Here is a 25,450-nt window from a genome sequence, read left to right as displayed (position 1 = left end):
ACTTAAGACCTGGTAGTTAACCATTTATTATTATAGACTAGATTTTTTTCTCTTCCTATTTTTTAAGTTTTTTAATGTGGCAAAATACACATAACATAAAATTTATTATCTTTATCATTTTTAGGAGTACAATTTAGTGTATTTAAATGCATTTATAATGTGCAATTCTCACCATCATCCATCTCTGTGATTCTTTTTGTTTTGTGAAACTTAAACTCTATACCCATTAGACAATAACTCTTGATGCCCCCTGGCAACCAACAACTAATTTTTTAATATCTCAGGTTTGGCTGGGGAGAGTATTGAATCAGTAAGTATTTATTTAGCATCTGTTTTATGGTAAAAGTTATTAGGGGCATGAAGAAGGTTTAAAATATGAGATGCTTTAAAAAACTGACAATACTGCTGGGCAGACAGTACTATATATGCAATAATTATATAGTAATCACAATGATAACATGGCATTTATTATAATTATACCTTGGATATATGTAGCTTATACATGCAAGTTATAATGATAATTGTGGGGCACCAATAAAAGACCAAACACATTAAAAAAAACTAATGCTAGGATTGATAAGAATTTAATATATAACGCCAGGCATGGTGGTATGTGTACCTGTGTCCTTCGGGAGGCTGAGGTAGGAGGGATTACTTGAGTGCAGGAGAATGGAGTCCAGCCTGGGCAACATAGTAAGATCCTGTCTCTAATCATTTAATGTATGATTAGGGAGGTATCACATTTTGTTGGAGAAGAGAAAAATCCTTCAGTGAATCACACTAGCTCAGTGGTTGCTTCTTCAGGGAAACACTCTGTATTTTCATTTAATGCCACATTCAAAAAGTAATTCCATGGTTTCCAGCCTGGCATGGAAGGAGCTCATAAGTAACCATGCTGTCCTAACCACAAGTAAAGAGCTGAACAAGCAAAAATAATAATAATAAACAAAAAAGCTCTTTTAGATCCATCAGGGAAGTGAAGCCATGGGGCATACTGCTGCACCGAGAATTGGAGACAGACAGGTGGATGTGAAGAATCACAACTTAGCAGAGCAGAAACCCACGAGCAGAAACCTCTGTGGGGACCAGTGCTGGAGTAGGAAAGGCTGAACCGTAATGGATGAATCGCTAGATGTGGGGACCAGTGCTGGAGTGGGAAAGGCTGAACTGTAATGGATGAATTGCTAGATGTGGGGACCAGTGCTGGAGTGGGAAAGGCTGAACTGTAATGGATGAATCGCTAGATGTGGGGACCAGTGCTGGAGTGGGAAAGGCTGAACTGTAATGGATGAATCGCTAGATGTGGGGACCAGTGCTGGAGTGGGAAAGGCTGAACTGTAATGGATGAATTGCTAGATGTGGGGACCAGTGCTGGAGTGGGAAAGGCTGAACTGTAATGGATGAATTGCTAGATGTGGGGACCAGTGCTGGAGTGGGAAAGGCTGAACTGTAATGGATGAATTGCTAGATGTGGGGACCAGTGCTGGAGTGGGAAAGGCTGAACTGTAATGGATGAATTGCTAGATGTGGGGACCAGTGCTGGAGTGGGAAAGGCTGAACTGTAATGGATGAATCGCTAGATGCACAGCATGGACAACTCTGAGAGTTAGAAACTTCAGAGGGACCCAGTCATGGGGGACGGCTGCCACAGTTTTGAATTTTTACCTCCGGGAGCTTGACCTCACAGTGAATATTGGAGAAAAATCTCCTTGTGCTTCTTGCAGCGGGAGGGGGAAAGGGATCATTTTGTTATGTAAGAGCTTTCTGTTCTTAACAAAGCCTACCCTCAGGAGACATGGTTTTACCGAAGCCTAGCCTACCTGGGGGACGGGAAATACCTAACTCCAGCCTACTGTAGCTTTCTACATGGGGAAAGGGAAATATACAACCTCAGCCCCCTCCAGTCATCCCGTCCCACCTAAGGGGGGAAACTGCAGCCCTGGTGAAGTTCAAAGTCCAGTGGCACAGGCTGTCTAAAGATTAAATCGTAGGGCTAAGAAGGCTTCCCTTCCCCACACCTTGCACTATGTTATTAAAGGCCTATTTAGCAAGGTTCCTTTTACCCAGTACATCACGTTCACCTTTCAGCAAAAAATTACAAGAGGTCTACTAAAGCAAAAACCAGCAGTGTGAAGAAACTGAACAAGCATTAGAACTAGAGTCAGATATGGCAGGAATGTTGGAATAATCAGACCACGGATTATTAAAAACTGTGATTAAAATGCTAAGAGTTTTAATGCCAAAAAATAGGCAACAAGAATAAATGGACGATACAAGCATAGAGATGGAAATTCTAAGAAGGAACCAAAAAGAAGTGCTAGAGATAAAAAACACTGTAACAAAACAAAAAAAACTGTGGTGGGCTTATCAGTAGACTGGACGTGACCAAGGAGAGAATCTCTGAATGTGAGGATATGACAACTAGTAATCTTCAGAACTGAAAAGCAGAGAGAGACAAGTCTGGGAAAAAAGCAATTGAGAAAAGAATATTCAAGAACTCCAGGAAAGCTACAAAAGATGTAACATATGTATAATGGGAATACCAGAAGGGAAGGAGGAGAGAAAGGGACAGAAGAAATATTTGAGTCAAGAATGCTTGACAGTTTCACCAGTATCAGACACACCAACCAAAGATCCAGAAAGTTCAGAAAACACCAAGCAGGCTAAATGCCAAAAATATTATACCTAAGCATACCATATTCAAATGTCAGGAAATTAAACTTGAAAGAAGCCAGAGGAATAAGCACTTTACCTGTAGAGGAGCACAGTTAAGAATTACATCTGACTTTTTTTCAGAAACCATGCAAGCAGGAGGAGTTGGAATGAAATAAAGTGTTGAAAGAAAAAACCCCACCAACCTAGGATTCTGTATCCAGTAAAACTATATCTTTCATAAAAAGTAAAAATACAGACTTTCTCAGACGAAATTAAGGAAATTTGTTGCCTTGTAATGTTAAAAGAAGTTCTTCAGAAAGAAGGCAAATTATTTCAGTTAGAAACCTGGATGTAGATGAGGAAAGGAAGATCATTCAAGAAGGAATAAGGAAAGATAAAATACATTTTTTTTCTTTCTACTAACAGATAATTTGTTCAAAACAATAATATTAACTGTGTATTTGATTGTGTGTGTGTGCGCGCTTATGTGTAAGTAAAATGAATGACAGTTTATGTGTAAGTGAAATGGCACAAGGGACTGGAGGGAAGAATTCAGAATATTTTGTTGTTATAAGGTACTTGCACTGCCCATGAAGCAGTATAATGTTATTCGAGAGTGGACTTGGGTTAGTTGTAATGTGTGTTGCAAACTCTGGGGAAACCACTACAAGTAGTAAAGCAAGAAGTATAATTGATGTGATAAGAAAGGAGAGAAAATTGAATTGCATAAAATGCTCAACTAAAACCACAAAAGGTAGGAAAAGTGTGGAAGACAGAAATAAGAGTAACAAAGTCAAACAATAGAACATAGTGACAAACATGGCAGATATTAATCTAATTATATTAATAATCACTTGAAACATGGCCTAAACACAGCCATTAAAAGACAGAGATTGTGAGAGTGGATCAGAACACTCGACCCAACAATGTCTTGACTGCCAGAAATGCACTTTAAATATACAGATTGAAGAGATAAAGAATATAGCATGGTAACACTAATGAAAAGAAAATCAGAATAGCTGTATCAGTTTCAGTCAAAGGACTTCAGAGGCAGGGAAGTTATCAGGGATAAAGGTGGGCAGTATATAATGATAAAGGAGTCAATACTCTAAGAAGGCATAACAGTGCCTAATGTGTATGCACCTAACAACCGAGCATCAGAATATGTGAGGCAAAAACTGATAGAACTCCTAGGAGAAATAAATGAATCCACTGCTATAGTTGGAGATATCAATACCCCTCTAGCAAAAATAGACTGATCTAGCAGGCAGAAGGTTGGTAAGGACATAGTTGAACTCAAAAACATCAATCAACTGGATATAATTGACATCTATAGATTACATTATTCAATAACAGCAAATCACACTATTCAATCACAGCAAATCACACATTCTTCTGAAGGTCACACAGAACATTCACTGACATAGACCACGTTCGATGCCATAAAACAGACCTTAATAAACTTAAAATAATAGAAATAGTATATCTGCTGTCAGACCACAATGGAATGAAGAGTGAAATTAATAACAGAAAGATAGCTGGAAAATCCCCAAATATATTGAGATGAAATGCACACTTCTGAATAACAGGGCTCAAAGAATAAATCTTGAGGAACTTTTAAGTATTTGGAACTAAGTGAGAATAAAAATGGTTTATCAAAATCAGGTGATCTTACCAGTAGATACAGAAAGAGGATTTGACAAAACCCAACATTCTTTCATAAAACCTCCCAAGAAACTAGGAATGAAAAGGAGCTTCCTTGACTTGTTAAAGAGTATCTACACAAACCCTACAACTAACATCATACTTAATGGTAAGGAACTTGAAGCTTTTCCATTAAGATCAGGAACAAGGCAAGAATGTCCCCTCACCACTGCCTTTCAACGTCATATGGGACGTCCTAGTTGTCTTACTCTATTCCTGCTGCTATAACAAAATACCACAGACTGGGTAATTTATAAATCACAGAAGTTTATTTCTCACAGTTCTGCATGCTGGGAAGTCCAGGATCAAAGCACTGGCAGATTCGTGTCTCGTAAGGGTTGCTCTGTTTCCAGGATGATACTTTATTGCTGTGTCCTCACATGGAAGAAGAGATGGAATGGCCAGGCAGGTCTCTGAAGCCTGTTTTTTAAGGGCTAATCCCATTCATGAGGGCAGAGCCCCCAGGGCCCACTCACCTCCCAGCCTCTCTACATCTGAATGCCGTCACCTTGGGGTTTAATTTCCCACATAAATTTTGGATAAACGAAAACATTCAAACTGCGGTACTAGCTAATGCAATAAGATAATAAACAGAAATAAGAAGCAAATAGATTGGGAAGGAAGAAATAAAACTGTCTTTGTTGGCAGATGACATGATCATTTATATAGCAAATCCAAAAGAATTAACAGAAAAACTCCTGGAACTACTAAGTGGTTATAGCCAGGTTGTAAGATACAAGGGTAATATACAAAAATCCATCACTTTCCTATTTATCAGCAATGAACAAGTGTAATGTGGAATCAAAAGCATATTGTTTACATTAGTACCCCTGAAATGAAATGCTTAGGTAGAAATCTAATAAATTGTGGACAAGATGTATATCAGGAAGACTGCAGAGCTCTGATAATAGATATAAAAGATTAAATAAATGATGCAATATTCCATGTTCATGGATAGGAAAACAATATTGTCAAGATGGCTCTTCTTCCCACTTTTATGTACAAATTCATGTAGTCTCAATCAGAATACCAGCAAGTTATTTCATGGATTCAACAAATCAATTCTAAAGTTTATATGCAGAGACAAAATACCCAAAATAGTCATCGTAATATTGAAGGACAAAGTCTGAGGACTGATACTACCTGACGTTGACTTACTGTAAACTTCAGTGACCAAGACAATGTGGCATTGGTGACAGGACAGACAAATGGGTGGATGGAACAGAATAGACAACCCAGAAATACATAAATACAGTCAGTTCAACTTTTACCAAGGAGCAGAGGCAATACCTTGAAGCAAAAAGCCCTTGAGGAAATGGTGCTGGAACAAATGGACATCTACTTTCAAAAAAAAAAAAAAAAAAAAGTTAAGAATCATCTAGGCACAGACCTTACATCCTTCACAAAAATTAACTGAAAATGAATCAGGGACCTAAGTGTAAAATACAAAACTGTAAAACTCTTAGGCAATAGCATAGGAGGAAACCTAGATTACCTTTTGTGTGGTAATAATGTTTTAGGTACAACACTAAAGGCATGATCCATGAAGGAAAGAATTGATAAGCTGGACTTCCTTAAAATTTAGTACTTTTGTTCTGTGAAAGATAATGTCAAGAAAGCGAGATGACAGGCCACAGACTGGGAGAAAATAATTGCAAAAGACATATCTAATAAAGGACCATCAAACAAAACATAACAAAGAACATCTAACATTAAATAATAAGAAAATGGAAAACATGTTCTGGAAATGGGCAGAAGGGCAAAGGTGGGAGCATCACTTGAGGCCCGGAGTTGGAGACCAACCTGGGCAACGTAGAGTAATCCTGCCTCTCCAAAACATTAAAAAATAAAAAATGAGCAGGGCATGGTGGTGCATGCCTGTAGTCCTAGCTACTCTAGAGTCTAAGGCAGGAGAATCACTTGAGCCCAGGAATTTGAGGGTATAGTGAGCTATGACTGCACTGCAGACTGGGTGACAGAGTGAGACCCTCTTTCAAAAATATATTTAAAAAAATTTTTTTAAGGGCAGAAGACCTGGCTGGACATCTCACCAAAGAAATACGGATGACAAATATATGAAAATATATTCAATATCATATATCATTAGGAAATTAAAATCAATAAGGTATCACCACACACTTATTAGAATGGCCCAGATCCAAAAGACTGACAATCCCAAATGTTGATGAGGATGTGGAACAACAGAAGTGCTCAGTCATTGCTGGTGGAAGTGCAAAATGGTCTGGTCACTTGGGAAGACAGTTTGGCAGTTTCTTATACAACTGAACATTTTCCAACCATACGAACCAGCAGTTACACTCCTTAGTATTTACCCAAATGAATGGAAAACTTATGTGCCATAAAAACATGCACATGGATGTTTACAGCAGCTTTGTTTTGATTGCCAAAACTTAGAAGCAACCTGTCCTCGAGTAGATGAATGGATGAACTGTGTTATATGCAGCCAGAGGAATATTATTCAGTACTAAAAAGTAACAGTCTATCAAGCCATAAAAAGCTATGGAGGAAGCTTAATGCATATTACTAAGTGAAGGAAGCCAACCTGAAAAGGCTACATGTTGTTTGATTCCAACTCTGTGACATCCTGGAAAAGGCAAAACTATGAAGACAGTAAAAAGAACAGTGGTTGCCGAGGGTTAGGGGAAGGAAGGGATGGATACGTGAAGCACAGATGATTTTTAAGTCAGTGAAAGCTTTCTGTGTGGGTACTACAGTGGTACATACTTGTCATTCATACATTCGTCAAAACCCATGGAATGTGCACCACCAAGAGTGAGCCCTCGTGTACACTGTGGACTTTGGGTCGTAATGATACGTCAGTGTGGGTTTGTGGAGTTTTAACAAATGTATTGCTCTGGCGTGGGATGTTGATAATAGAGGAGGCTGTGCATGTGTGGGGCCAGGGAGTATATGGAAACTCTGTATTTTCCATTCAATTTTGCTGCAAACTTAAAATTGCTCTAAAAAATAGTTTACTAATCATAATTTTAAAAAAGTAATTCTCCCCAGCACTTTGGGAGGCCTAGGTGGGCGGATCACCTGAGGTCAGGAATTCGAGACCCAGCCTGGCCAACATGGTGAAACCCTATCTCTACTGAAAATACAAAAATTCCCCAGGTGTGGTAGCACGTGCCTGTAATCCTAGCTTAGCTACACGGGAGGCTGAGGCAGGAGAATCACTTGAACCTGGGAGGTGGAGGTTGCAGTGAGCCGAAATCACACCATTGCACTCCAGCCTGGGTGACAAGAGCGAAACTCCGCCTCAAAAACTAAAAAATACAAATAAAAAACTACAAAATATAATTGCATATTTTTCTGATTGGAGTGTAGAGGGACTTCTGATCACAAAAGCAATGATAAAAGAATACATAGCTAGATTTCAGTAAAATTTAATGTTTATTAAGAGGCAAAGAGGAAAGCATTTTATGGATGAACCTAATGTGAAAATTAATATATAACTGGGAAAATGGTATGAAGAGACAATGAAAAATAATTTAAAAGTGCTAATAGACTTTGGGAAAAAGTAATAATATTTGATGCAAATATTTGAAAACATTTTATGCAATGTACTGATAAAAAACCTGAACCTACCACCAGAAGTAAAAATCAGAACCTATTTGGTGTTTTGAATTCCCATACTGTGCTCCTCCATCTCTTTTCCCTGCCCCCTCAGCTGTTCTTGGTAACTATTGTGTTTATCATTTCCTTAAAGCAGTTTTCACAAATATATATATCACCAAGCAACATCTTGTTTCATTTTGAATATTCCTAAGCTTTTTTCTGACATGATTTCTCCTTTATTCTCCCTTTTGCCCTCACCCGAGTTTGTGTAGAAGTAGTATGGATATAAAATGACACTTCTGTAGACTGTGGAGATTGCCGTACATATGGATTTGTTGGGATGGAGAATATCAGTATCACCTAGGGGGTTATTAAAGTTACTCAGAAGTTTTTGCTATTTTTTATTTTTATTTTTTTAACTACAGGCTTCTTGAGAATCATGGTCTACTTTTACCAAAAGGGGCCTGTTCCATTCCTCAAATGTGTTGGAGCAGAACAAAGATTGAAGACTGTATTAATGATCTCCATAGAGTCTTCTGATCTTTCTTTTTGATGTCTCAATCTTTGATAAAACATAAAGAAAGGTACACTCTGGGCTCTTGTTATTTACCTAACAACTGAAAAAATTGAATTTAATAATTTTATATTGAAGGGTTAGTATGTTCAAAACTGCTAGGCACGTTGAAAAACATGAGTTATAAAAATGAATAAGATGTATCTTGTCTTAGTTGAATTAAAACAATTCTTTTGAGGAATTTGTAAGTATTTGTACAAGCAATACATTTGTAAGAGATGTATAAACAAATTGCTATTAGAATACAAAGGACAATTGAGTTTTATTTGGTTTGATTCCAGGAGAAGAGGCTGGTCAGGGAAAATTGCATTAAAGTAAATCCTAGAAAGGACAGGGAAATTTTTAATAATTGGTAAGGGGCAGGGGAGAACATTCCAGGGAGAGAGAACTGCATAAACAAAGGGATGGAGGTGTGACGTTTGGGAGAGTAATTGGGAGCTGTGGGCAGTAATGCAATATGCACTCAAATAAGGATGGACTGTAAGATTTGGTTTGGCCATATCAACAAGGACCTTAAATAATCAGCTCTCTGTACCCAGGATTCCAAGACTTTCTTTTTACTGATGAACACCCAAAGTGCTGTTCTTTTCTTATATATCTAGTCACATCATTAGTCATGTTTACTGGATGAGAGGAGGATTTTTGCCCATTTTGCTTATTGCTGTATCCCTAGAACATAGGAGAGCACCTGGTGTGTAACAGGCATACACGAATTATATGTTAAATGAGTGAATGAATTTAGATTTCATATGAAAGGATAATTTTATGGTTGCACTTTAAAAAGATCTTGCCTCCATAGGTCAAGTTGTTTTTGATAGCTTTATAATATGCCTCAAACTTCATTGTATTTCTCTCACTTGGATTTGTCTTTCCCTGGCATTTTTTGCAATGTTCTGCGTGGGCTCTTATAACTAATGATCATCCTCCTTATAGTGCACCTGTATTACAAGGTATGTTTATTTTCTGTGACTTGATTCAGGTAGTTCTCAAATCTTTGATTTTTAACTTTACACCTGCTTTTCTGAAATGTAGCATTGCTTCATTCTTTAATCTTGATTTTAATCATTTCTAGGAATCTGTGACATCACTTTTAGGGTTTCTGCTACTTAGTCCCCACTATATTCTTCTGGTTATGTTATATAAATAGTTATATTTACTATTTATTATGATATTATTTAAAAATGTTAGCTTTGCTGTTAAATTTAACATTTTACATTTTTTTATAGTTCTGAATAAATTATTCATATTCTTACATATCATGAATTGTGAAAAAAAATTTACAAGTTGAATTGTTACCTATACCTATTTGTATTATTCTTCAATGTTTGCTCTAGAAATTATAATATACATCCTTAATTTATGATAGCCTCCCTTGAATTAACATAATACTACTTGCATAAAATGTAGGAGATTTATAATAATATATTTCTACTTACTCCCACTTCCCTTCCTGTGTGTTTTGGTTGTTATATATTTTATTTCTACGTGTGTTTAAGCCTAATGACACCTATCAATTATTTTTATCTTTGCTTTAAACTGCCAGTTATCTTTTAAAGAAATTAAGAAAGGGAAAAATTGGCTTTTACATTTTCCTACACATATTTACCATTTTGCAGAGCTCCTCATCTCTTTGCTCAAATTTTACCTAAGTGAGAAGTAGTGTCTCCCTTGTCTGAATTTTTATAGTACATATTGTGGACCATTTATATGTCATATATGACCTTACAGTTAGTTCCATGTGTGTATGTCAAATTTCCTCTGCCAGTTTTAGAGTATTTTTTGGCAAGGGTCGCTGTTTATACAGTTTTAACTACTTCATTGTGTCTAGCACAGTGCCTTATATAAAGTGGACACCTGTATATATTTTTGACTATATAGGAATAACTGAAACTTTGTTCATTTTTCTGAGTATTTGTATAATCTCACAGGATTGAGTTGTATTATTACAGTTCACCATTAGATGTCACTTTCTGACATATGGTAAATCCTTACCAATGAATTCCTTCCATTAAGGCATATCAAATTCTGAAAGTTGGTGCTCCAGTACAAGTGCACTTCAACAGAGAAATGTTTGTACATTTTAAAGTGATTACTGTCTAAAATGGAAGTGTTCCTAAGTTACAATTTTTGTATTTTAGTTATGTGTAAAGTTATACAGAACCAACTGATACTCCTGAAGTTTTCTTTAGAACTTGAATACTGGTATTATTTTTGAATTATTCGCTCTGTGGAGCAACTTGGAACTATTAGAAGTAATAGTGTGAGAATATTCAGGAATACCTTTAAACATGTTCAAAATGTATTCTGATGCTGATGTAATTCTGAAAAACATCTTATTTTAGGAGCCTGACTGACCCAATTTTCTCAAGATAAGTTTTGGTAGCAACTATAGAGTTTATTTGTTTGTCTGAGAAAGTGGGGGAACCGAGTGGGCTGTGAAGAGACACAGAAGTAGAGAAAAAGGAGATTCCTGTGGCTCTCTTGGCCAGTCATGGAACCCAGCAAAGTGCTTCCCTCCCTCATTCTCCAAACTTAAAATATAGGAAAGGGCAGATCAAAGAGATTTCATCGATCTCAGAAGGCTTAATGTTCACTGTATATTCTAGAACCTAGATTTTAAAGTCAGCATGATAGCACGTATGATCTAGAGAGATGTTTCAGTGGGTCCTCAATGCTAGGATTCATGGCGAAGGCTTACCGGATGCCTACAGACGCGTCTCTCCATGCTGAGTTAAGAGAATCCTCTCTGTGATACTGCTGTTCTCCGGACATCCAGGGTTTAACTCTTTTCTCTCCCCATCTTGCCAGGAGACAGCAGGAAAATTATTGGGAGGTGTGGTGGCAATTTTCTTCAATTCATCTAGAATACTAAAATTTGAATAAAATAGCAATGCTGTTTCCTAATAGTGTAATAAATACCCTCCGAAACTTACACCTAAACCAAGAATGTTACCATTCTTCATCATTTGTGACCTTCTAGTGTTCTGTCCCTCAACCTTTCACATCTCATCCCAGAAGTAACTTCCTTATATTTAATGTTCATGGTTTGATTTTAAAAAAGAATGTTGTTTTCATGTATCTATGTATGTATATAAAATTTGATTAAGCCATGATTATAATAAACCAAAGTACCAAACAATTAGAATATTTAAATTCCATTTTGTATTGATCAAATTACAAACAATGTAATGTCAACAAAGGAAGTTTTATCTTGCAGTATTTCTGTGTTTTAGGATAAACTTAAATGCATATTCTAAAAGTATATTGGTATGAAGTGACCACTTACTCTTCTTGGGGTAACCTTTTTAACTTTTTGGCTTTTAGAATGTCATTCTTCATGATGTAATGAAATGAATGATACTTTATATGAAGTAACTGGTGATGTCGATGGTAGAAAAAATAGAAAGTGGGCAATACTGCATACTAAGTATAATCAATAGTTGAGAGGTCCTGATAATGTTATTCGCTTATATTGATAAATCATTTTGTAATCTGTTTTTTGTTTCCCTTATGTTTTTATTACTGCAGCTAAAGAAGTAAACAGGTCATGGCACGTTTAACAAAAAGACGACAGGCGGATACAAAAGCTATCCAGCATCTTTGGGCAGCCATTGAGATTATACGGAACCAGAAGCAAATTGCCAACATTGACCGTATTACAAAGTAAGTAAATTTAAACAAAAGTATTTCTGTAAAATTTCATAGAAGATTTTGGGGGAAAGGCCAAAAAATTTTTCATCTGTTATGCTAATCAACATATATTACAAAGAACTGAAGACACCTTTTGCTTTGCAGGAATATTTACTTGTTAGAAAAACACAGAAACATACAGAAGCAACTTGTGTTTAGAAGTTTCATAGAAAAATTAGATAAGGAAAATATCACTATGTACTATTTATAATAGTTTTTTAGTTAACAAAATTTTTAGCTCTGTTTATTGATTTATTTTGGGATGGAGTCTCACTCTGTCACCCAGGCTGGAGTGCAGTGGGCTCACGACAACCTCTGCCTCCCGGGTTCAAGTGATTCTCCTGCCTCAGCCTCCCAAGTAGCTGGGATTACAGGCACCCACCACCACGCCCAGCTAATTTTTTGTATTTTTAGTAGAGGCAGGGTTTCACCATGTTGGCCAGGCTGATCTCAAACTCCTGACCTCGTGATTCACCTGCGTTGGCCTCCCAAAGTGCTGGGATTTACAGGCGTGAGCCACCGCACCCGGCCAGAGATTCTTTTATTAAAAACACCTTTAGTGAATCACTTTTGTGTAGTAGAGCTATCTAAAAACAGTCTACTGTTCATTACTAATTTTAATACAGGATAGGTGTGGTATGTGTAGTAACATCTTACTACTTTATAGCCCACTAACAGAATTTTCAACAATTTCCTTCTGTATTTTAGAAATCATGTTAAATAAACATTCAGTTTTAAAGAATAAAATTCTCCACCCCCACCCCCTAGTTTCTCATGCTATTTATATGGGTAGACAGATCCAGGATACAAAAAAAAAGAAAAATCAAAGTACTTTATGAAGCTTCTATTTACATGTTGTATACTAATTATAAGGGAGTCTTCAGTTAGGAACTTGGTTTTGTTTTGTTTCTCTGGGTATTCTTAAAGAAATAAAGCTAAATTTATCTTTTTTAAGTGTTTGGAATTTTAAAAATAATTTAGAGAAAATGTCTTGATGCTTTAGAGAAAATGTCTTCACATTCTTTAGATGCTATGGGTAAAAATGGAGAATGGGAGTAATTTACAAAACTCAAATAAGTGCTTTTTTTGACCTTTATTAATAAGTAATAAAATAGAGTTCCATGTATTTTTGTCCTTTCCCTGTGTGCTGGTGAAGATTACAAAGGCTACTTAGCGATGGGTGCAGTGGCTCACGCCTGTAATCCCAGCACTTTAGCAGGCCAAGGCTAGTGGATCGCCTGAGCTCAGGAGTTGGAGACTAGCCTGGCCAACATGGTGAAACCCCATCTCTGCCAAAAATACAAAAATTAGCCTGGTGTGGTGGTGTGCACCTGTGGTCCCAACCACTCAGGAAGCTGAGGTGGGAGAATCACTTGAGCCTGGAAGGCAGAGGTTGCATTGAGCTGAGGTAAGACCACTGCACTCCAGCCTGGGTGACAGTGAGGCCCCCGTCTCAAAACAAAGAAACCCAAAGGCTAAGAGGGAAGAAAAAAGGATATAGAGAAGGGGTGAGGATATATGTGGCTCCAACTCTGTACTCGCCCTTGGGGTATTTTAAAGCTGACTGTGTACAACTCCTTGCTCCTATAAGATAGTAGAAGAAAAAAAAAGATAATACTATGTGAACAATAAGAATAAAATAAATAGTACATTATTTTAATTATGTTTTTAAATAAAGCATGTAATTTGAGGTATGATAACTAAATGCAAATGATGTTGATGTAAAACATTTTAAAAAAACAGTGCAAAACAGTATTTCCTTATGGTTGAGATTTTTAAAAAACCATCCTTTATATAAAAATTGCTTAGAGAAGAATGTTTAAATAAAATACTTTTCTTTGGATTCAGCTTTTTAAATTAAAATCATGTAAACATGACAACTATTTCAGTTTTTCAGATGACCTTTATTCATCTGTAGCATCTTTCTCTAGAAGCTTCAGGGACATTTCTCTGAGCAGCTCTCACAATCTCCCAGTGTGATGTTGCTGTCAGATTGTGACCACCTTCTAATCTGGGAGTAAGAGAATTAACTCCCACAATACGTGTGTGTACATGTATACACATGTTAAACTGTAGTAAAAGACATGGAGATTATTAACAGGATTGCCTACATCTCATTTTGCATTGTATATGATTGATAAGCATTCTTTTCTCTCCTTTCTTCATCAGCGTAGCTTTAATTGATGCCAAGGCTTATTTTTCTTCATGCTGTAAGGTCCATAGTTTTACAATTAAATATGAATACATTTATTTACCTACCAGATAGTCTTGGTTTTATTAGTTTCATCTAAAGATGAAAAGAAAGAAAAAGAAAGAATCAGAGGTTAAGTGCTTAAGACTGGGTCCCTGTGTTTCCTCTGCCTCATCTCATCTGAGAGGTATGCCATGTTTGTTTTTATTATGTGGCTCAAATCAGAGCATCCTGTACTTCCTTCATAGCATTAATCACATTTGTCATTATTTCCCTGCTAGACAGCTCCAAGAAAGAACTGTCTAGAAAACTGCCCAATCCGGCCAGTGCCTTTGCTTCTTGGCTGATATTAATTTCCTTGTTTGTTAAACTTGCCTAAGGTAAGTTAGGAAGTAGCAATGCACTATGACAGGAAGTCAGATCTTTTGCTCTAAAGCCTAATATTCCTATTCTGTACTCTCGATAGGTAAATACTTTTCAAGCCTTAGATTCATTTAAATCAAGTTGATCTACTTAGTCAAGTCCGAACATAAAGATATCTTTTAAACTTTGCAAATATGTTAAGGTACTGAAGGCTGTAATAGAGTCACTGTCAAGAATGCGTATTAGTCATTAAGTTTCATTTCTTATTTTGACTGATGAGTGATGCCATTATAAAAAAAGCTACATAGGTTTTGTCAAGCATTAAAAGTTGTGGGCTTTGGGGTGACTGGCTCTTAGCCTGGTACACCCTAAACACTCTAATTTACTTCTGTATAATGGTTTAGTTCTGCTTGCTGTTGTTCTTTTAATCTCTAGGTTTCTCTTCTTTTTTGTTGTTGTTTTTTTTTTTGGAATTGATTGAAGAAACCCAGCCATTGGTTGTGATTTTCCATAGTCTGGCTTTTGCTGATCGCATCCCTATAGTCTAGTTTAACCTGCTGCTCAGTCCTTTTTATTTCATGGAGATTGATAGCTGCGTCTGGTGGCTGGCGGGAGGGGGCAAGACTATTCCATGGGAGTGGTCTGTTCTATCAGGAGACACATGATGTCAGTTGTTTCTCATTTTGTGATGTACATAGCAATTGATGCTAGATCCAGTAACTCTAATTAAGGACTGCCAAATGGTAATCATCCAATCTATCTTTCCTTTTTTAACTGGACTACTTCTATAAGGACATAGCTTCCCATCATCTGCTATTTGGTTACCATGTGGTATGGTTCATATGGGAAAAGTAGAATAATTCATTCTCTTTATGTATTTAGCAGTTTTTAAAATAGTATCCTTTAACGGTAACCAATTAGATTTAGAAACAAATTGCCCTTTGGAATTCATGCATTTAATTACATTTCGTGTATTTCAGTCCATTTTCAAAATACCCCTTATTGATGCTATCTTTGACCAGTTGGAGCTTCTGCAGTGTTGGCTTCTGAACTTCTTTCTGCTTGTTACGGAACAAGATGTTTCGGGATCCTCTTGTACATATCCTGCCCCAGGTCTGGAACCACTGATTTCTCCCAGGTGCTCTGGTTTCTTTTAGTTTTAAAATGTATTTTAAGAGCACTTCCTGGCTACTCAGTGTCGCTACTGGGTGGGTCTCTTTCTAGGCCTTTGGACAGAATTATGAAATGCACATACTTTTAAAAGATAAAAACACCTCCTGAGTTCATGCTGATATTTTCCATTGAACTTTGTGGCTACTGGGTTTTATTTACTTAGCTCATCTATCTAAAATCTTTATCTACTTTCTGACATGGTGAGAATCATGGTTCTCAGGGACGTCATCTGGGATAAAATTGTAGAATTTCATGTAGTCAGCTATTTTATGCAACATTAAATACACAGCTATTAGAATAAGAAAATCTTAAATATTCTATATACCACGTATAGTTATGATTATGTTATTATTTTCTTATCTACACACATCCTTATTTAGTTTGGAGCCTCTCTTAGTGTGTTGGATCTTCTTTTCCTGTCTTCTGTATTTATACTTTTCTATTTAATTCATTTTTTTTCTTTTTGATTTTTAGTATGTTCCTTCATTGCAACCTCTTTTTATGTAACATTATCTGGTGTATATTCATTTTTGTGTACCCTCTAGTTTAGACTTCACCTCTGAAGTGATTTTTTTTTCCATTTACTTCAAATGTTTAACTGAGAATTCTGAGTTTTTCTTCTGATTTATAGCTTGTTTACCTTGTATCATTTTCTTCATGTCTTTTCTCATGTCTTGAGACAGCAGATTCTAGCTTCCTTCTGTTTTGTAGGCTTATCTTTCTGGCATGTTTCTAACCATCAGGATGTCATTCTGTTCCATGTGCCGTGGTCATTCTCTGTTGGTCATTCTCACGTGAAATCACTTTTCCTAAACTTGTGTCAGGGCAGAGTGCTTCTGAATACTCTTTCCAGATTTATGGCTTTAAAGTTCTTCTTACGCCATTTTTACGAAGTGCTAAAAATAGAGCTTAATTTTTCCTGAGATTTCCCAGATTTTTCTCCATCTTTTCCCCGGTTTTTTGTGGAGTCACCTTTTCTTATACTGAGGGTCTTTTCAACTGATTGCAGCAGTATTTGTTACTTTTATTTGTAGCCTTTCTGTGTAATACCGGGCTTTGTCCTGGAAGGGAACTGTGACTGCTTAATTTTGAGTGTTTGTAGGCCCCATTAAGCTCTAGCTCCTTAAGAATTTACCACAAATTCATGAATTACCATGAATCATCTGCAAATGGGAGTGTGTAAAATCCAGTTTCAGTGCTATTATCAAGTGGGCCTGCTGTGCTTTCCAGTGTGTCTCTGTTGGGTATTTTACCCTCTTATACTCCGTTCCATTAGTATCTGTTGTGCTTCTCTTTCTCCTGTAAGGGTATCAGTACCAATCAGGATTGTAGCTCTCAGAGATTTGTTCTCACCTGCTCAAATTTTGGAATGCATAGGAGTTCTTATGACCTAATTTTGTACTGTGTATGCTGTCCAAGGGCATTTTGCTTTGTTTTATTTGGTATTCTTCCAGTAACTCTGTCTAGTAGGTTTGGGGAAATTTAAAAACTATGTTGATCGGGCGCGGTGGCGAGGTGGCTCAAGCCTGTAATCCTAGCACTTTGGGAGGCCGAGGCGGGCGGATCACGAGGTCAGGAGAGTGAGATCACAGTGAAACCCCGTCTCTACTAAAAATACAAAAAATTAGCCGGGCACAGTGGCAGGTGCCTGTAGTCCCAGCTACTTGGGAGGCTGAGGCAGGAGAATGGCGTGAACCCGGGAGGCGGAGGCGTGCCACTGCACTCCAGCCTAGGCCGCAGAGCAAGACTGTCTCAAAAACAAAAAACAAACAAAAAAAACCACAAAAAACTATGTTACCATCATCATCATCCCATCTCACAACAATCTTATGATTTTTCTTTAAAAAAAAAAAAAAAATGGGGGGGAGGGGCCGGGCAGTGGCTCATGCCTGTAGTATCAGCACTTTGGGAGGCTGAGGTGGATGGATTGCCTGAGGTCAGGGGTTCGAGACCAGCCTTGCCAACATAGTGAAACCCTGTCTCTATTAAAAATACAAAAAATTAGCTGGGCGTGGTGGCAGGCACATGTATTCCCAGCTACTGGGGAGGCTGAGGCAGGAGAATCACTTGAACCCGGGAGGCAGAGGTTGCAGTGAGCCAAAATTGCGCCATTGCACTCCAGCCTGGTTAACAAGAGTGAAACTCAGTCTCAAAAAGAAAAAAAAAAAGTTTTTAAAGGCACAGGATATTTTCTGAAGTTCAAAAGCAATAAATAATTCCTTCTGACAAAGGTAAATCAAAGGCGTGTTCTCCGTGTTTGTATACTGCACTGGACACATCAGAATAAATGGCAGCATCATATTCAAACACACCATCCTTTTTTTTTTGAGACGGAGTCTCGCTCTGTCGCCCAGACTGGAGTGCAGTGGAGCGATCTCGGCTCACTGCAAACTCCGCCTCCGGAGTTCACGCCATTCTCCTGCCTCAGCCTCCCGAGTGGCTGGGACTACAGGTGCCCACCACCTCGCCTGGCTAATTTTTTTGGTATTTTTGGTAGATACGGGGTTTCACTGTGTTAGCAAGAATGGTCTCAATCTCCTGACATTGTGATCCGCCTGCCTCGGCCTCCCAAAGTTCTAGGATTACAGGCGTGAGCCACCGTGCCCGGCCAGGATTCTTAACACAGCAACACTTGGGTTGCAGTTTAAAGAAGAAATTCTGGCCAGATGCCATGGCTAAGGCCTGTAATCCCAGCATTTAGGGAGACTGAGGCAGGCAGATCGCGAGGTCAGGAGTTCAAGACCAGCCTGGCCAACGTAGTGAAACCCTGTCTCTACTGAAAATACAAAAATTAGCCAGGCATTGTGGCGCATGCCTGTAGTCCCAGCTACTTGGGAGGCTGAGGCAGGAGAATCGCTTGAACCTGGGAGGCGGAGGTTGTGAGCTGAGATCACGCCACTGCACTCCAGCCTGGGCGACAGAGCAAGATTCCGTCTTGGAAAAAAAAAAAAAAGAAATCCCACGAGTTGAATTTGTGGCCATTTTAAGTCTCAGATCCTCATAATTAATTAAATTGTTAGGGACTAATAATTTTCTTATCTCTGTAACAAAATAGGAAAACTTACCTTTCTAAATGTTTATTCCATCTAATTGTGATGGTATTTAACTTTGGAGTTCCTAACAGTAGTCACCCATTAGTTGTCACGATATCTGCCCAAGAAGGAGAGTTCTGAGTCTTTTCTTCCCCACATTCTTTTAATTTTCCTTTTAAAAAAACTGCTGGTGTCAGCTAGGTGCAGTGGCTCATGCCTGAAATGCCAGCATTTTGGGAGGCTGAGGTTGGAGGGTCGCTTGAGAGTAGGAGTTTGAGACCAGCCTAAGCAACATAGTGAGACCCTATCTCTACAAAAAATTAAAAAATTAGCCAAGCGTGGTGGTGCGTGCCTGTAGTCTCAGCTTCTTGGGAGGCTGAGGGAGGATCGCTTGAGCCCAGGAGATCAAGGCTGCAGTGAGCTGTGATTGTGCCACTGCACTCTAGCCTGGGAGACAGAGTGAGACCCTGTCTCAAAACCAAAACAAAACAAAACAAACCTGCTAGTCTTGTATCCAAGAAGGTAGTAGGGAAGGTACTGTAAGTTAGATAATCACTGCTAAGATGTTTTGAATATTTCAGATATTTAAAAACCATACCCAAGATAAACTTCTTTAACAAGCTCCAACATTTTGGTGTGGAAAATATTAAAAGGGTCAGTCTGAAATCAAAATATGTAAATGTGGTTAAGTCTGATTTTTGATTAACAATGAAACTGTCCCTCTGATTTAAAGCTATATTTACAAATTTGACTTAATGATAATATGAAATTCTATAGATGACCTCATTTGGGAGCTAAATAAGCACAAATAAATTTTGGCCTGTCAGCGAAAACATTTTACATTTTTAGAAACTGGAGGATATTTGTGATGTTTAAGCATTATAAAATGGAAACAAATTAGTCATTTTATCATAAAGAAGAAAATGCAGTAGTAAGTTGAGGGTTACGTGTGAAGATAAGCATAGGCAATAGTAGCTTCTCTTTTCAGTTTAAATGTCTGTAAATGCTGAATTATAGCTAGCACATGTGAATTAATCAGTATTGTGTAATTTGAATAGGTATCATAATAAACTTTTGAAAGTTATTTAACAGTAATATTAAATATTTATAAAATATTTTTATGCCTAAGATGTTAGCCCTCGTTTTACACATTATACATCAAGAAGTAAAGGATGAAGAACCATGTAACAACAAAATCAGTAACAGAAGTGACATTTAAACTTTTAATTACTGACTTTCCCAATATGAGGCCATGTGCTGTGGCTCACGCTTGTAATCCCACTACTTTGGGAGGCTGAGGCGGATGGATCCCTTGAGCGCAGGAGCTTCAAGACCAACCTGGGTAGTGTAGTGAGACCCCATCTCTACAAAAAATACAAAATTAGCCGGGTGCGGTGGTGTACGCCTGTAGTCCCAGCTACTGAGGAGGGAGGATGGCTTGAGCCTGGAAGGTTGAGGTTACAGTGAGCCATGATTGTGCCACTGTGCTCCAGCCTGGGCAACAGAGTGAGACCCTGTCTCAAAAAAAATAATTTCCCAGTATGATTCATAACTCATTGTCATGTTATTTCTCTAGATGCCATGTCTATTTTAATATCCATTAAAAACAAGTTACATATATCACTTCCTTTTCTTCTTTAATCCAAACAAATTACATCTGATTTGGACTATTATGACTTGGCTTTAGAGGTTGATAATAATTTTAAGTAAGACAGTTTAAAGACATACTTTTGAAATAAGTACAGATTTTATACTAGTCTCTACTGGCATTGTTGGCTAGACTGTGTGATTGAGGGAGGTTAGCTTGTTTATTATGGACTACTAGAAAAAGCAATGGAAGTATTTGACCTATATGTTTCCTTCCTGTCTTGGGCAACTTTAATTTTGTGTTTCTAGTGGTGATTACACTGTGACTAGTATGATTAAACTAACATTGGATTGGTAGACTAGTCCCATTCAAGTGAATATTTCAGATTAGGGCATCAATTAATTACTTGTATTGCTTACTTTAGGGTCAAACCCCAGTTAGAAAATGTGACCTCTGACCTCTTGTGACATATTTGGCATTGAAATTTCTGAGTTCTCCTGGAGTTCTTCCTGTCGCTACAGATATACATAAACCCAAACTGTAAGTCCTCTTCGTGTGTAGGTTGCGTTTGAAGTTTCAACTAGGTACACATTATTTCTTAAGTTAAATTTTGCTATGTCTCACTGTCAATTTCTGTTCCTTCACTGGAATTATTGGAGAGGAAGAGAATAGCCATTGCCTAAGTTACTTCTTTGGAAATAAGTTCATTTAAAAAACGATTGATTCGTATTATACTGTTCATGTAATCCCAAGGATTCTCCACAGAATTGCTCAATGTATTCTCATTTCCATCTATATTGATTTAGTGTTTCTTACATATCTTATTATGAAACCAGATTGGCAGGTATACTGTTGTTATTTTATTGTACTTTATACAATAATGGCCTTACACAAGAAGTAACTGATTCTGAATAAGTATAGTCCACAGTGAGTTTTTTTCAGGATGCCAAATTCTTAGGACATTCACCTCGCCTTGGGTTGTTGTCTAGCTGTTTTCATGTATTTCACATTTCTTTGTGTGTCTATGAAGGAGACATACAAGGTACATAAAAGTATAAGACAGTAGTACAAAATAATAGAAGGGGGTCAGTAGCACAGATTGGAGTCTATCAGTTTACAACACTATAGGCCTTATTTGAGGGGACAGTCACTGTGAGAATGCTTGGGATGCGTCGTGAAGGGTACAGAAATAGTTAGGTCTTGATAGTTGGATGGGATTCGACAAGGTAGAGAGGCGAGTCAGAGCATAGACTATCTGGATCAAGCAGAGGGGGACTGTAGGGCTTAAAGAAAAGTGGATAAAAAGGCAGAAAGAGTTAGACCAGCAGGATCTTTAATGCTAGCATTGAAATTTTTATCCTGTAGCGAGAGGGCAATAGCAAATATTTTTTGAATGTAGAAATGGTAAAAGTAAAACAGCCATTTTTTTCTACCGCGGCTGGATTGACTCGAGTCTATCTGTTCTTCTCTGTTCTGGCCTGGGTTTTCATCCTTATGACTTCCTTGCCTGTTTTTCCAGTCCCCAGCTTTGCTAGTCTCTGTTTCTTCCCATCGTTGGTGTTAGAGATGCTTTTCAAAAACATCATCAGGATAATGGACCAATAGGTCCACTGTTGCAAACGTTTTTCTGCTGCCCGTGAAGTCCACATTCCTGTGCAAAGGTGTTGCTGTCTTGGCCTCCCTCTTCTGCACACCCTCCTGCAACTCCCCACTCTCCTTATGCACTGGCTGGGCTCTCGCAGGCCCTCAGATCTGTGTTTCCCATGCTCCGCCTGGGACGCCCTTCCCAGACTCCTCCTTCAGGTGTTATCTCCTGACACCTTTAAGTCAACCTAATTCTATCAGTTATTTTTCTAAATTTTAGGTCTGATTGTGGTCTTAAAATTCTGTTTTGATTTCCTCATTATTGATAAAGTCCAAATACCTGAGCAAGGCATTTGTACAAAGCTCTTTACAGTGAGACCCTGACTTTTCTTTCTTTTTTTCATACCCAGTGTCTCCCTACTCAGTGTTCCATCTAATGAGACTGTTCTCAATTGCCTGAGTACTTTATGGATTCTTCATTTTGTGTTTTTCCTTCATCAGTGGGCAAAATCATACCCATTCTTTTAGGATCCAACTCAAATCTCCTTTGAGATTTTTGAGACATTCCTTATTCAGACCCATTTTCCTTTCTCTTTGTTTCCTTAGTAATATATATACACACACACATACATACACACACACACACACATGCATACATATATATTATATATTATATTGTGTGTGTGTACATATATGTGTATATATACACATATATCTAAAAGTAATATATATACACTATTTGATTTTATTATTTATTAGTCTCTTAGGATCTTTGAAGAGCATTCTGCATCCTTTCGATGGTGAGCACCTTGAGGGTAGAGTATATATATTTTCTCTCTTTGTAGCTTAGTGTGAGGCACAGTAATTGGGACTTTAGTAATAATATTCAGCTGTGTAAACTGTAGAAGTGGTTTGAAGGAGGGTTATAATAATTGATAACATTAGTCATTTTGTGAAAAGCACTGACTTTATATAATTATTTAATTTTCACAACAACTCTGTGAGGTATGTTGTCATGAGTCTCATTTTGCTGAAAAGATAAAGCTTAGGAAGGTAAAATGGATGGCCCAAAGTCAGTGGCAGAACTAAAATTTTAATACAGGTCTCTCTGATATTGGAGTCCAAGCTCTTAACCATTAAATGTTTCCTTCTGGTATTTTAATGGATTTGTATTTATATCTTTGCAAACTTTGAAGTTTTCAAAACATGATCATCTACATGGAACTAACATGTTGTCTCATTTCATCCTCACAACAACTGTGAAGTTTAAGTTAGCCCCACCTTATGGGTAGGGAATGTGAGGCTATCAGGGTAAATTATTTATCCCAGGTTACGTGTTAGAATTAGGAAGAACCTAGTGCTTCAGAATGTGTTCTGAAATATTAAAATGACTCCATTGATGAAGGAGCCATAACAATGCTATTTTAGGTTTTGAAGTGTATTGCTCTTTGTTCCATGCAATTTTGAAATATTTGTTTGCCATGAATTATTTTCTTTTATTTCTAAAAGTAACATAAACATATTACAAGATACTTGGAAAATAGAAAACAGAAAAATAACCCTCTATAATTTCTCTATCAGAATTCAAATCAGATACTCATTTTGATTTTCTTTTCCCCTTTCATTTTCCTATTTGTGGTTGTTGTCTCAGCAGCATTCAACCTTTTTCCATGTCATTGCTTGGCCACCATAAGTTATTATTTGTAGTGGTTGCACAACGCACAGTGTTTCATCTGGTGAGACCACACTGTAATATGAGCTGGGAAGGAGGAGAAACAAGATGAATGAATATTTGTTATATGACTTACATTATCTTATTTACCCTCAAAACAACAGCATGGGGTTGACTTTACTAATTTTACTTCATAGATAAGCAAATCGAGATGCAGTGAGGGTAAGTGACTTGTCCAAAGTTACACAACTAGTCAGTTGCAGAACAGGTGTCTGTACCTGGATCTGTGTGACTTTGCAGGCCATGCTTTTCCACTCTGCTTTCACGATGCCTCCATGTGTCATCTGTTAAATTCTTATAGCAGCACTACATATTCCAGTTATACAAAAAAAGAAAGAGGCGAGAGCTTAGAGGGGGTAAAGTGTAAAGTATTAAATGTGAGGTACTGGACTCCATTTTGTATCCATGATATCATTTAGCTGCTACTGCAGCCCTGTAGTATTGCCTGCCTTCTGACCATCATGCTGCCAGTGTTACGGTCTAGAATAACTTGGATGTTTTCAAGTTTTTCATTGTGCTACATATCTCCTTGTTTTTTCCCCATGTTTTGAATTATTTCCTTGCCATGGACACTTAGGATGTCTTCAGTTTCCTTCCACCATAAATTACTATGCCTTGCCCTACTTTTCAGTACCACAGATGACACTATAAGGAACTTGTTGGTCTGTCTGTCTGGAAGCAGAAATTCCTCCCTGATTTCAGGGTAGGCACATAGGTGCCTAATCTGACTGAGCTCTTGAGAAGGGCCACCTCCATCTTCACGCTGGGTAGTGCTGTGCACAAGGAGTTTTATTTTCCTGCTTATCTGCATTTGCTTAATGCTGTTCATTTGCCCACATTTTGTCACTTGGATGTTTGAACTTGCATTTCTTTATCTGTTCGTGAGTTTAGGCAGCTCTTGGTGTTCTTACAAGGTTTTGGGTTTCCTTTTCTGTGGGTCCCTGTTATTCTCTGCCTGTTTTCCACTGGGAAATTACTATCTTTTTCTGTTGATTTACAGGTGTTCTTTATTCTAAATATTAATTCCCTTATAGGTTTTATGCTTTGCAAACATCTTTTCTCATTCTGTCATCTGTTTATTTACCTTTTTCCATAGTTTTATTTCTTGAGCAGAAATTTCAAATTTTGAAATGATCATATTCAATCTCTTCTGCCTAATGTTTTATCCTTTTGAAATTTTCTTTTAAGAAGTCCTTCTCCTTAAGAAGGCCACAGAATATTCCCTACATTTTCTTTTACTAATTGTATAGTTTTATCATTCTCAGATAGGTCTGCAATCCATCTGTAGTTCCCTTTTTAGGTGGTAGGTAAGGATCTACTTTACCTTTTTATGTTTCACTCCATAGTCAGTCTGCCTTTTTCTTTAGGATTTAAACTTGAAAATCAAAAACTCTTTTGCGAGATGTTTTAGGGGCCCTTACAGCATTCCATCTAGTGAAATTATTTATCAGCAGTACCGTTATTTGTGTGCCCTGTGCCCCTGCAACCTCTGTACGGAGTAAGGATCTTGTTTGGGTATGGGGTGTCCCAGACACCTAGAACTTAGTGACTGGCATGTGACAGGCACTCAACAGTCTGCAGC

At 37.6% G+C, this 25,450-nt stretch overlaps 1 protein-coding gene across 15 annotated transcripts in view; it reads left to right on the top strand.

Moving 5' to 3' along the window:
- The window catches only part of LOC105490820 (zinc finger MYND-type containing 11), a 117,242-nt gene that overhangs the window by 31,952 nt on the left and 59,840 nt on the right, over positions 1-25,450 (top strand). For 10 of the 15 annotated variants that reach the window (XM_011756745.3, XM_011756744.3, XM_011756747.3 and 7 more), the window contains one exon: positions 12,044-12,178. In XM_011756745.3, the coding sequence (XP_011755047.1) occupies positions 12,063-12,178 (116 nt within the window). In that variant the 5' untranslated portion in view covers positions 12,044-12,062. Of the gene's footprint in view, positions 1-8,503; positions 8,526-9,443; positions 9,466-12,043; positions 12,179-20,976; positions 21,093-25,450 lie in introns of those variants that run through there. The other 5 variants (XM_024795754.2, XM_071070561.1, XM_011756751.2 and 2 more) reach the window with 3 other exon arrangements.

The sequence above is a fragment of the Macaca nemestrina genome, chromosome 9 (assembly GCF_043159975.1).
Source record: "Macaca nemestrina isolate mMacNem1 chromosome 9, mMacNem.hap1, whole genome shotgun sequence".
NCBI classification, from domain to species: Eukaryota; Metazoa; Chordata; class Mammalia; order Primates; family Cercopithecidae; genus Macaca; species Macaca nemestrina.
The sequence above is the reverse complement of the archived record's forward strand: the minus strand, read 5'-3'. Positions and strand labels throughout refer to the sequence as shown.